General features: G+C 43.1%; 1 protein-coding gene across 1 annotated transcript in view; it reads left to right on the forward strand.

Moving 5' to 3' along the window:
* Positions 1–6,667: 6,667 nt before the first annotated feature.
* The window catches only part of SF3B1 (splicing factor 3b subunit 1), a 250,717-nt gene continuing 245,042 nt past the window's right edge, over positions 6,668–12,342 (forward strand). The window contains exon 1 of the mRNA XM_075830013.1: positions 6,668–6,752. Coding sequence (XP_075686128.1) covers positions 6,725–6,752 — 28 coding nt within the window. The 5' untranslated portion in view covers positions 6,668–6,724. The remainder of the gene's footprint in view (positions 6,753–12,342) is intronic.

Raw genomic sequence — 12,342 nt, forward strand, 5'->3', positions numbered from 1 at the left:
GGTCTCCCCGTTTTTCTGTAATTTCGGGTTTAACCCAAGGTTCTCCTCCGTTTCCCCTGGTTGTTCCAATAATCCTGAGGTAGAGGATGTTCATCGGGAACTGTGCACTGTCTGGGCCCAGGTTCAGAAGAACCTAGAGGCGCCCCAGAGGGCACAAAAGATTCAGGCGGATAGTAGACGTTCTGCTAACCCCCGGTTTGTTGTCGGGGATTTGGTCTGGTTGTCGTCCAGGAACTTGCGCCTTAAGGTCCCGTCCAGGAAGTTTGCTCCCCGATTTATTGGGCCTTATAAGATCATTGAAGTCCTCAACCCTGTATCCTTCCGTCTGGAGCTGCCCCCATCCTTTCGCATACATGACGTCTTCCATGCCTCCCTCCTTAAACGCTGCTCCCCGTCCTGGTCCCCCTCGAGGAAACCTCCTGTTCCCGTTCTCACCCCTGAGGGGGTGGAATTCGAGGTGGCCAAGATTATGGACAGTAGGATGGTCCAGGGCTCCCTCCAGTACCTGGTCCATTGGAGAGGGTACGGGCCGGAGGAGAGGACTTGGGTACCTGCTTGTGATGTTCACGCTGGGGTATTGATCAGGAGGTTCCACCTTCTCTTCCCTACTAAACCGGGTCCTCTTAGTAAGGGTCCGGTGGCCCCTCATAAAAGGGGGAGTACTGTTAGGGATCTGCCAGGTACTACGTCTAGGTATACTCCTGGGATTAATCAATCCACACCTGAGGCCAGACCTGTTCGACTGACACCTTCTCCCACCAACCAGGGTGGCAGGCTCAGGAGTGGGAGAGCCTATCGCGGCCTGGTCAGTCGGAGTTAGCTCCGCCCCCTGTCCTTTATTACCTGCTGTGTTCTCCTCCTCAGTGCTTGTAATTCTTTTGGATTCCTGGCCCCACTGCTGCTTGCTCCAGCTTCTTCTGCCGTGCTTCTGCCTTGCTGCTGTTCTGCTTAACCTGCTTTGCTTTGCCTCCGGCTTGCTTCCTCCTCCGTGCTCACTTGGGTATACTCCACTTCATCCTGGTCCTGACAACTCATTCACCGCTCCGTTTCCTCGCGGTGTTCCGTGGGCTACTGCCCCTTCCCTTGCGTGTTCCCTGTTTGTTCTCCCGTGCACTTAGACAGTGTAGGGACCGCCGCCCAGTTGTACCCCGTCGCCTAGGGCGGGTCGTTGCAAGTAGGCAGGGACAGGGCGGTGGGTAGATTAGGGCTCACTTTCCCTTCACCTCCTTCCTGCCATTACAGATAGTCCCCCCTCCCCCGCAGATACAGCCACACTTCTATTACAATTTAAAAAAAATAAAAAATATTCATACTCACCTTATTCCCGCTCCCATGTCGTCCGGCAGCCATGGAGACCTGCTCTCTTCTGCGCAGGTCTCCAGGGGGTTGAACACAGCGTCTATGAAAGGCGCTGATTGGCTGGGCAGGATGACTTTCCCTGCCAGTCAGTCAGCGCCTTTCATCGACGGAAGCGTCACTGGTACAAAAGGTACCAGTCGCTTCATCCGTGGAGAGGCGCTGAATGGCCGGGCACGGAACGTGCCCGGTCATTCATTGCTTCTAATTGTACCTGTGTCCTTGCGACACAGGTACAATTATAGTGCAGCAGGAGGTGGCGCTGGCGCCCCCGTCTGAACTGCGCCCGGGGCACGTGCCCCGCCTGCCCCCCCTTGCTACGCCCATGCTATATGTACATTTCCTTGATCCAATGTGTCATATATTGTAATTAGTGATGTGTGACTGATTTTATACAGTTCTTAATAAAACGAGTTTAAAAAAACCAAAACTACATCAGATAAGTTGGCCAGAAAAACTCGCTGGATGGGAAAATAAAAATAGGAACTCCTTTCTTAGGGTCTGGCAACCTTGGTTAGACTACAGGGATAAAAAACAGAAATTTCAGACTGATGTGTCCAGCCTTAAATGATTTTGATAAATTAAGACAGGTAAGAATTTTGTTTAACCCCTTAATGACCGCCGATACGCCTTTTTACGGCGGTCATTAGTGGGCTTTATTCTAGAGCGCCGCTATTCTACGTCGCTGCTGTAGAATAAAGTAAACAGAGCAGGGAGCCGTGAAATCTCCCTGCTCTCAGCTGCCAGAGGCAGCTGAGGGCTGGGGGCGTCCCTGCTCTGCCGGGTGAGATCGATATTAGTATCGATCTCACCCGTTTAACCCTTCAGATGCGGTGCACAATAGCGAGCACCGCATCTGAGTGGTTTTGGAGAGAGGGAGGGAGCTCCCTCTCATCTCACTGACACCCGGCGATAAAATCGCAGAGTGTCTGTGTCTTCTATGGCAGCCGGGGGTCTAATAAAGACCCCCAGGTCTGCCTGGAGCGAATGCCTGCTAGATCATGCCGCAGGCATGACCTAGCAGATGCCTGTCCGTTTTAAACGGACAGGCAGTAATACACTGCAATACAAAAGTATTGCAGTGTATTATAATAGCGATCGGAGGATAGTGAAGTCCCCTAGTGGGACTAGTAAAAAAGTTTAATAAAGTTAATAAAAAAAAAAAAGTGAAACCAAAAAAATGAAAAACCCACTTTTTCCCCTTACAAAATGCTTTACTATTAAAAAAAACTACAATAAAGCAAAAAAGTTACACATATTTGGTATCGCCGCGTCCGTAACGACCCCGACTATAAAGCTGTTACATTATTTAACCCGCACTGTGAACGCCGTAAAAAATAAAATAAAAAACAATGGAAAAATTGCTGTTTTCTGTTAATCCTGACTTAAAAAAAATGTGATAAAAAGTGATCAAAAAGTCGCATCTACTCTCAAATGGTACCAATAAAAACTGCAAGTCGTCCCGCAAAAAACAAGACCTTATACAGGTATGCAGACGCAAAAATAAAAAAGTTACAGCTCTTCGAATGTGACAATGGAAAAATGTAAAAAATGGCTTGGACATTAGGGCCCAGAATGCAAGCAGGGGGAAGGGGTTAATGCAATTATATTCTTGTTTACATAAACAACTTCGCCTGAGTTACGATCACAGTTGTTATTATGGAATGTTCAACTATGCAATAACATCAGGCTACAGTGTGATGTCATTAGACCATTTATCGTTATGGGTAAGCTTGCATTTATACCCTTTATTTGAATTAGACTTCTGCCTGCTTCAATGCTACTCTATATGTTGGGATCCTTTTCCCCTTCATATCTATCTTGAACTTTAACTTTTTGTACCTGCTTTTTCTATGACGTATTCCATGCAACCTTCTTACTTTGGGTATTAGGAGCATTGGTTTTGTATAAACCTTCTGCTTCTCCTATCAATTTTCTTCATAAATCGGGATGCATGGACGCTTATAGGATACAATACAGATATCATTTCTTGGTTTTTAACTTGAGGAATATATAACTATTAACAATCTTCTTATGCAAGTTATCCGTTATTTAACTGACTTTAAACAACCACACTAATATTCTAGATCCTTTTAAAGAGGCTCTGTCACCAGATTTTCCAACCCCTATCTCCTATTGCAGGTGATCGGCGCTGCAATGTAGATTACAGTAACGTTTTGTTTTTTTCAAAAACGAGCATTTTTGGCCAAGTTATGAGCATTTTTATATTTATGCAAATGAGCCTTTCTTAAGTACAACTGGGCGTGTTTAAAGTTAAGTACAAGTGGGCGTGTATTGTGTATGTACATCTGGGTGTTTTTACTTGTTTTACTAGCTGGGCGTTGTGAATGGAAGTGTATGATGCTGACGAATCAGTGACGAATCAGCATCATCCACTTCTCTTCGTTAACACGAAAGACACATCGGCACCAGGCGACAGAGGCTACATCGACTTACCTGCAAACGCCGATGCTGCTGCAGAATCAACTGTAGCCTCTGTCGCTTGGTGCCGATGTGTCCTCGCTCGTCCGACATGATGCAGGACCTGGGGCAGGAAGTGACGTCACAGCGTGATCTCTCGAGTACACGCTGTGTGTCTGTGCACTGCCAGAAGCTGGGCGTTGTGAAGAGAAGTGGATGATGCGGATTGGTCACTGGTTTGTCAGCATGATACACTTCCATTCACAATGCCCAGCTAGTAAAACAAGTAAAAACACCCAGATGTACACACACAATACACGCCCACTTGTACTTAACTTTAAACACGCCCAGTTGTACTTAAAGAGGCTCTGTCACCAGATTTTGCAACCCCTATCTGCTATTGCAGCAGATAGGCGCTGCAATGTAGATTACAGTAACGTTTTTATTTTAAAAAACCGAGCATTTTTGGCCAAGTTATGACCATTTTTGTATTTATGCAAATGAGGCTTGCAAAAGTCCAAGTGGGCGTGTTTAAAGTAAAAGTCCAAGTGGGCGTGTATTATGTGCGTACATCGGGGCGTTTTTACTACTTTTACTAGCTGGGCGTTCTGACGAGAAGTATCATCCACTTCTCTTCAGAACGCCCAGCTTCTGGCAGTGCAGACACACAGCGTGTTCTCGAGAGATCACGCTGTGACGTCACTCACTTCCTGCCCCAGGTCCTGCATCGTGTCGGCTACATCGGCACCAGAGGCTACAGTTGATTCTGCAGCAGCATCGGCGTTTGCAGGTAAGTAGCTACATCGACTTACCTGCAAACGCTGATGCTGCTGCAGAATCAACTGTAGCCTCTGGTGCCGATGTGTCCTCGCTCGTCCGACACGATGCAGGACCTGTGAGTGACGTCTGCACTGCCAGAAGCTGGGCGTTGTGAAGAGAAGTGGATGATACTTCTCGTCAGAACGCCCAGCTAGTAAAAGTAGTAAAAACGCCCCGATGTACGCACATAATACACGCCCAGTTGGACTTTTACTTTAAACACGCCCACTTGGACTTTTACTTTAAACACGCCCACTTGGACTTTTGCAAGCCTCATTTGCATAAATACAAAAATGGTCATAACTTGGCCAAAAATGCTCGTTTTTTAAAAATAAAAACGTTACTGTAATCTACATTGCAGCGCCTATCTCCTGCAATAGCAGATAGGGGTTGCAAAATCTGGTGACAGAGCCTCTTTAAGAAAGGCTCATTTGCATAAATATAAAAATGGTCATAACTTGGGCAAAAATGCTCGTTTTTGAAAAAAACAAAACGTTACTGTAATCTACATTGCAGCGCCGATCTGCTGCAATAGGAGATAGGGGTTGGAAAATCTGGTGACAGAGCCTCTTTAAGTTTTAAATCCATGTCACTTTATATTGTATGTTCTAATCAAATTTTGTAACTATTTTCAAACAAACTGTGGCGTTATGGCTTCTGTTTCTCCAAGTCTTTTATGTGTTGTTTGTTGTTCTCCAACTATGTAGTTGAACTAGATTAAATACATATTGATGCACCACATATGTTATGATGTCATGGTATATGAATTTACATATTGTGATGAGAGGTCATTGCTCTCTAGGCTACAATGTTAATATACCATGTATAAATGATGCATAATTAATATGATTGTCTATGTCTGCTTCAATAAAAAGAGTTTATACAGGATAAATCACTGGAGGGTGGGTATCGGTTAACTTAACCATTACAAATATCAGTCTAATATATTTTGGCTCAGTTGTCGCGTCAACAACCACATTGATTTTTTCTAACAACCATAATAAATACTTCGAAAATTATTGTTATTTTTTTTTCGGTATTATCTCATTTAGTATAGTTCCACATGTAACTGTATAGTATGTGTAACTGTATAGTTACACATAGAGCACAAACAATGTCCAGACACAAATAACTGGGTACCATCTGCATTTTTTCAGAATCCGCTGGACTTCTGCCATATACCCGCATTTTAGGCATCCTATTGGTCCACGGTGTCATCAATGTCCGCCACATTTAATTGTTGTAGCAAGGTTCGGATAGCACTAGGTTTAGGCGTGGGTGCATACGTAGGGGCCCAGCCCGATCCAATAGAGAGAAAGTACTATGCACACCAGAAGGGAAATTCTTTTCCAAATAAATAATTTATTTATAGCCAGTGACAGTGTGACATTTCGGTCAATACCGTGACCTTCCTCAGGCGATTTGTCAATACTGGATCCTGTTTGATGGTGCATTTGCATGGCGGCTGACGCAAAACAGAATTTCCCTTCTGGTGTACATAGTACTTTCTCTCCACATTTAATTGTTGTTCCGCCTCAATGCCCGCAACATGGCAAGCGGATAGTGCCTGTCTCAATGGTAAATACACGGATGATGATGGCTGGTATATACAGGGATGATGGCAGGTATATACAGGAATGATGGGGGGTATATACAGGGATGATTGGAGTTATATACAGGGGCAATTGCTGGTATATACACACGGATCATGGACTTTTTATACAGGGTTAGTGCGCAGGGCGATGCGGGGAGAAGAGGTGAGAAGGTGGCGATGATGAGTTGTAATCACCACAGACTGTATGTAATGTACATATATGTGTGTATACATCATCGTATTTAAACCCTATTATCCCGAACACTGGGGCGGATACTGTGGCAATACGACGGGCTTTGAGGACACCGTGGGCCACTAGGATCCCTAAAACGCTGGTTTATGGCAGAAGTCCAGCGAAATTTGAAGATATGCGCGCCATTTAGAGAGATACCATAATACTACTTCCAGGTTAAAGACAAAGGTAGGCGGAACTAGAAATACGTAATGTAGTGGCTGGTGCATGCGCAGTTGCTGTAATATTGTGTAGCGGAAGCACTGAAACTGTCCGTTTCCGTCGTAGAGCTGCTGGACAACATGGCGAAGATCGCTAAAACACACGAAGGTACGATTGGCAAACACGTACTACGTGTTGTATCTGATGTTATTATGCTGTTTTAATATAGAGGAACATTGAATAATTGAGTCAGACGGTTGTGTGCTTAGTGTCAGGCTTGTGTAATGGCGTCGTAGATATCCGTGTGCGTGGAATGCTCGGTGGTAGGCATGACTGGAATGAGAGAACATACTCCTTATTCGTAACGCGGTTTTTACCTCTGTGAACTGATCCGAGCTCGGATTTCCCGTGGGTTAGGCAGCACACCCGGGAGATGAAATTAATTGGTTGTAACGTTGTTTTATTTATTTATATATGTGTATATAATTTCATTCGAATGTAGTGTGCATATTCTGCACTGTGGATGTGTGGGCAGATACCACCTACTCTTGCACGTTGAAAAATGGCTGTAGCGCCATGGGTTGTATTTTGTTTTTCATTCCGCCTTCCAAGAACGATAATTTTTTGTTTTTTATTCTGTGGAGTGGTGTGAAGGAATGTTTTTTGTGGGAGGTGTTGTAGTTTCTACTAGCACTATTTATAGTACCATGCGATCTTCTGGGAAACAGAAAAAAGATTTGTTGGGAGGAATTGGAAAAAAAAACGTAATGCCCCCCCCCCCTTTGGGTTTCATTTGTATGTCTTTCACTGTGCAGTAAAAATGACAACTTAAAAAGGCTCTGTCACCAGTTTAGAACTGCCTAATCTAAGGTATATCCTACCTAATAGGCGCTTTAATGTAGATAGCAGGGTTTTTTTTTGTCTTTTTTTAAAAAAAATAAAAATAAAATTTGGAGCAAGTTATGATAATTTTTCGTTTTATGCTAATTTGTCCTCTAATGCCCAACTGGGTGTTTTTTTAACTTATCACCAAGTGGGTGTTGTAACAAAGTGCACGACGCTGACCAATCAGCATCATACGTTTCTCTTCATTAATGCCCAGCTTGTTTCACAGTAGTGTGATCTCGTGAGATCGTGCTGTGACGATACTTCCTCTCACAGGTCCTTCACCGGAGTCATGGAAGACTGAACAGGCATCGCCTCCAGCCTCTGCAGATTCGGATAAACGTCCTGGCACGTTTCAGGGCACGTTTAAAACTGTGGATATTGGGAATTAATCTTATTGTCTGGGGTAGCGCATTGCAGAGGACGGGTGCAGCATGAGAGAAATCTTGGAGACGGGAGTGGGAGGTTCCGATTATGGAGGATTTTAATCTAAAGTCGTTGGCAGAACATAGAGCGCGAGTAGGGTGGTAGACAGAGATGAGGGAGGAGATGTAAGGAGGTGCAGCACTGTGGAGAGCTTTGTGGGTGAGAGTAATAAGTTTGAATTTTATTCTGAAGGGGATAGGCAACCAGTGCAGTGACTGGCACAGAATACAGGCGTTGGTGTAGTGGTTGGTCATAAAGAGCCTGGCTGCTGCATTGAGGATAGATTGGAGAGGGGAGAGTTTGGTGAGGGGAAGACCGACTAGTAATGAGTTACAGTAGTCAAGACGAGAGTGAATCAGAGCGACAATGAGAGTTTTGGCGGTTTCCTCCGTAACAAAAGAGCGAATTCTGGAGATGTTTTTGAGGTGAAAATGACAGGCGCGTGAAAGTGATTGTATGTGAGGAGTAAAGGAAAGATCTGAGTCAAAAATAATCCTGAGACAGCGGGCGTGCTGCTTAGGAGTTATGATAGTGCCACACACGGAGATGGAGCCATCAGGTTTAGGGAGGTTAGTAGATGGTGGGAACACAAGGAGCTCAGTTTTAGAAAGATTCAGTTTCAGATAGAGAGAGGACATGATGTTAGAGACAGCGTACAGACAATCACTGGTGTTCTGTATTAGAGCAAGGGTGATGTCACGGGAAGAGGTATATAATTGGGTGTCATCAGCGTAGAGATGGTACTGGAAGCCAAATCTGCTGATGGTTTGTCCAATAGGAGCTGTGTAGAGAGAAAAGAGAAGCGGACCTAGGACTGATCCCTGTCAAACCCCGACAGCGAGGGGAAGAGGAGAAGTGGAACCAACAAGCCCTACACATGCCGCACCTGTGTTTCCAGCCGTTATGACCAGAAGCAGATATGAAGTGCTAATGCGCTTCCTTCATTTTAACGACAATCACCAAGCCCCCCCCCCCCGTAGTGATCCAGGCCGTGACCGCCTGTATAAAATAAGGCCCCTGATAAAAACTTTGGAGGAATCATTTATGCCGGTGTAGAACCCCGAAAAAAACCTAGCGGTGGATGAATCGCTAATGAGTTACAAAGGCAGGCTCTTATTCCGCCAGTACATCCCCTCAAAGAGAGCAAAATATGGGGTTAAAATCTACAAGCTCTGTGAGAGCGGTACAGGCTACACATCTGCCTTTAGGATTTATGAAGGCAAAGACTGTGATATTACCCACATTATTAACTCCTTTACATTCACACTGTTTTTGTAGGGAGAACCAAAAGGGAGGGTTGCTTATTGGATAATGTTTCACTGTAAAAATGCAGCAATATTGTATTTTCTGGAAAAACCTATTTTTTATTTCTTTCCACCTATTAAAAATACTCACTATACCCCTAGATGATTAGCAGGACATTTATACTTGTCAAATTGACCTGCAGTACCACGGCAAACATAACGTGGTTCCCTAAAATTAGCTCTGGCGTGAAAAGACCTCCAAAAGCCAAAATGGACTCCTTCTATGATATGCCCTATAACGGGTCCATATAATAGATTAGACGCACATATTTGGTATTGCCGTACACGGGAGAAATAGCAGAATTTTTATTTTTTTGGCCCAAGTTTGGACAAATTCTGTAAAAAGTGTGAAGGATTAAAACAGAAATTGAACCGCTAGAAATAGACTTTAGAGTGTCTAGTTTGTAGAAGATAATGTTTTTTTTACCATTATTTATTGGACTTCAAGTCCATTACCCATACATTAATACCATGGTGTAAAAAACAAAATGAAGACATGTTCGTGCGCAATTGAAAAAAGGGGCACTTGTGTTTTGTACTATATTTCTGGTCAAAAAAAATAAACTACACCTCCAAGTCAGGTGTCCTTATGAAAAGGATAAATGAAAAAATATATTTCAATACATTTGTATGATACAATTACTTTTATTTTCAAACTGTTACATTTTAAATGATGAAAAATCAACATCAAAACTTTTTTTTTCTGTCTTTCCACGGCTATAAAAAAAGTAACAAATGTTACCTACACATATATACCATAAAAAGGAAGCACTACATATCCCAAGAAAACAGTGCAAAATTCACATCAATACATAAAACACATACAGAGTTATACTGCGTTACATCTGTGAATAGCAAAACTGCGAAAATTGCTCTGGTTATTAAGGTTTTAAAACATGTTAGGTATTAAAGGGAATGTGTCGCTAGAATTTTTTTTTTAGTTCAACCATGTATAAGTGATTAAACATTTTTTTTAATTTTTTCATGAGTCAGGAAATATTATAAATTAGATTAAAATGTATAACATTTCCCAGTGCTGGTCACTAGATGGAGCAATTCCCAAAATTGCAGCATTGGCATGTGGTAAAGCAACCATATTGCTTTATGCTGCAAAATTTGAGTATACACACTCGCTCTAGTGAGCTCACAGAATCCCCCCTCCTTTATCCTGGCTAGTGCCAGGAGAAAGGAGGGGAATAAACGGTCAAACCTCCTACACTGTGTGTCGCCATTTTTTGAGCGAACACACAGTGTAGTAGATTTACATACAGTAGTAATCACACACTAAAACACGTACATACACAGACCTAACTTACCTGCTCCTGCCGCCGCCGCTCCCTCCGGTCCGTCCGCTCCGTCTGCTCCCTCCGCTCCAACGGCACAAGTCCGGAAGCCGCGACCGGAAGTAGTAATCTTACTGTCCAGCCGCGGCTTCCAGTCCACAAGAAAATGGCGCCGGACGTTGCTCGGCCGAAGACCTTCAATTTGGACTGTGTGGGAGCGGCGCATGTGCCGTTCCCACACAGACGGTGTACAGCATAGTGGATGGAACGGGCCCCGTTCGCTTTCACTATGGGGCTGTATGTGCCGTGTTCAATGTCCTGTATGTGTCGTTAATCGACACATACAGAGATGGAAAAAAAAATGGCAGCACCCATAGACAAGAAAAAGTAAAAAAAAGTAAAACACAAACAAATACATTTTTTTTAAAATAAAACACAAAGTAAATTGATGTATCTGGTCCTTTAAGGGGTTAACTTAATTCTTTTGGTCAAAGCTATTACAGCTATACAAAATTTATCTCTTATGTTTTTTACAACTTTTACAAAGAAAAAAAATTACTTTTTTTTTAATTTATTGAGTGACGTGAGGGCTTATTTCTTGCTGGGCTAACTGCAGTTTTTTTTTGGTACACATTACTTTTTGGTCACATAATTATTTATATTTTTAAATAAAAGCGTTAAAGTGACCAAGAAACAGCGATCCTAGAGTTTTAGGCCTTGTTCACATGGCATGTATTTGATGCGTTTTTGCAGCACTTTACGCAGGTTTTAAGCTTCCCGTTGACCTAAATGGGGAAATGCTTAGTAGTGTGCACGGCGCGTTTTTTTTACGTGCGTATGTTTAAAAAAAATGCATCATGTAAATAAAGAAGCATCATGTAATTTACTGGTGCGTAAAACGCATGTAATTCCCATAGTCAATGGGAATCCTAATTACACGCCCAAAAAAACCGTGTCAAACGCAGCAAAAAAAGCCTGTATTTTAAAAAGCACTGTGCAAAAACGCTAGCATTTTTGATGCGTTTACATAGTTACATAGTTTGTACGGTTGAAAAAAGACACATGTCCATCAATTTCAACCAAAGGACGGGAAAGGGGAAGTAAAAAATTTCTACACATAGGAGCTAATATTTTTTTGTTCTAGGAAATTATCTAACCCTTTTTTAAAGCCATCTACTGTCCCTGCTGTGACCAGCTCCTGCGGTAGGCTATTCCATAAATTCACCGTTCTCATAGTAAAGAAGGCTTGTCGCCTCTGCAGGTTGAACCTTTCTTTTTCCAGACGGAGGGAGTGCCCCCTTGTTTTTTGAGGGGGTTTTACATGGAACAGGATTTCACCATATTTTTTGTATGTGCCATTTATATATTTATATAAGTTAATCATGTCCCCCCTTAGTCGTCTTTTCTCAAGGCTAAATAGGTTTAATTCTTTTAATCTTTCCTCATAACTTAGATTCTCCATGCCCCTTATTAGCTTCGTTGCTCTTCTTTGTATTTTTTCCAACTCCAGGGCATCCTTTCTATGAACTGGAGCCCAGAACTGGACTGCATATTCTAGATGAGGCCTCACTAATGCTTTGTAAAGTGGTAATATTACATCCCCGTCCCGCGAGTCCATGCCTCTTTTAATACACGACAATATCTTGCTGGCCTTTGAAGCACCTGATTGACACTGCATGCTGTTATTTAGTTTATGATTTACAAGTACACCCAGATCCTTCTCAACAAGTGACTCCCCCAGTATAGCTCCCCCTAGGACATATGATGCATGCAGATTGTTGGTATCCAGATGCATAACTTTACATTTATCTACATTAAACTTAATTTGCCACGTGGACGCCCAAACACTCAGTTTGTTTA

The sequence above is a fragment of the Rhinoderma darwinii genome, chromosome 6 (genome assembly GCF_050947455.1).
Source record: "Rhinoderma darwinii isolate aRhiDar2 chromosome 6, aRhiDar2.hap1, whole genome shotgun sequence".
Classification (NCBI taxonomy): Eukaryota; Metazoa; Chordata; class Amphibia; order Anura; family Rhinodermatidae; genus Rhinoderma; species Rhinoderma darwinii.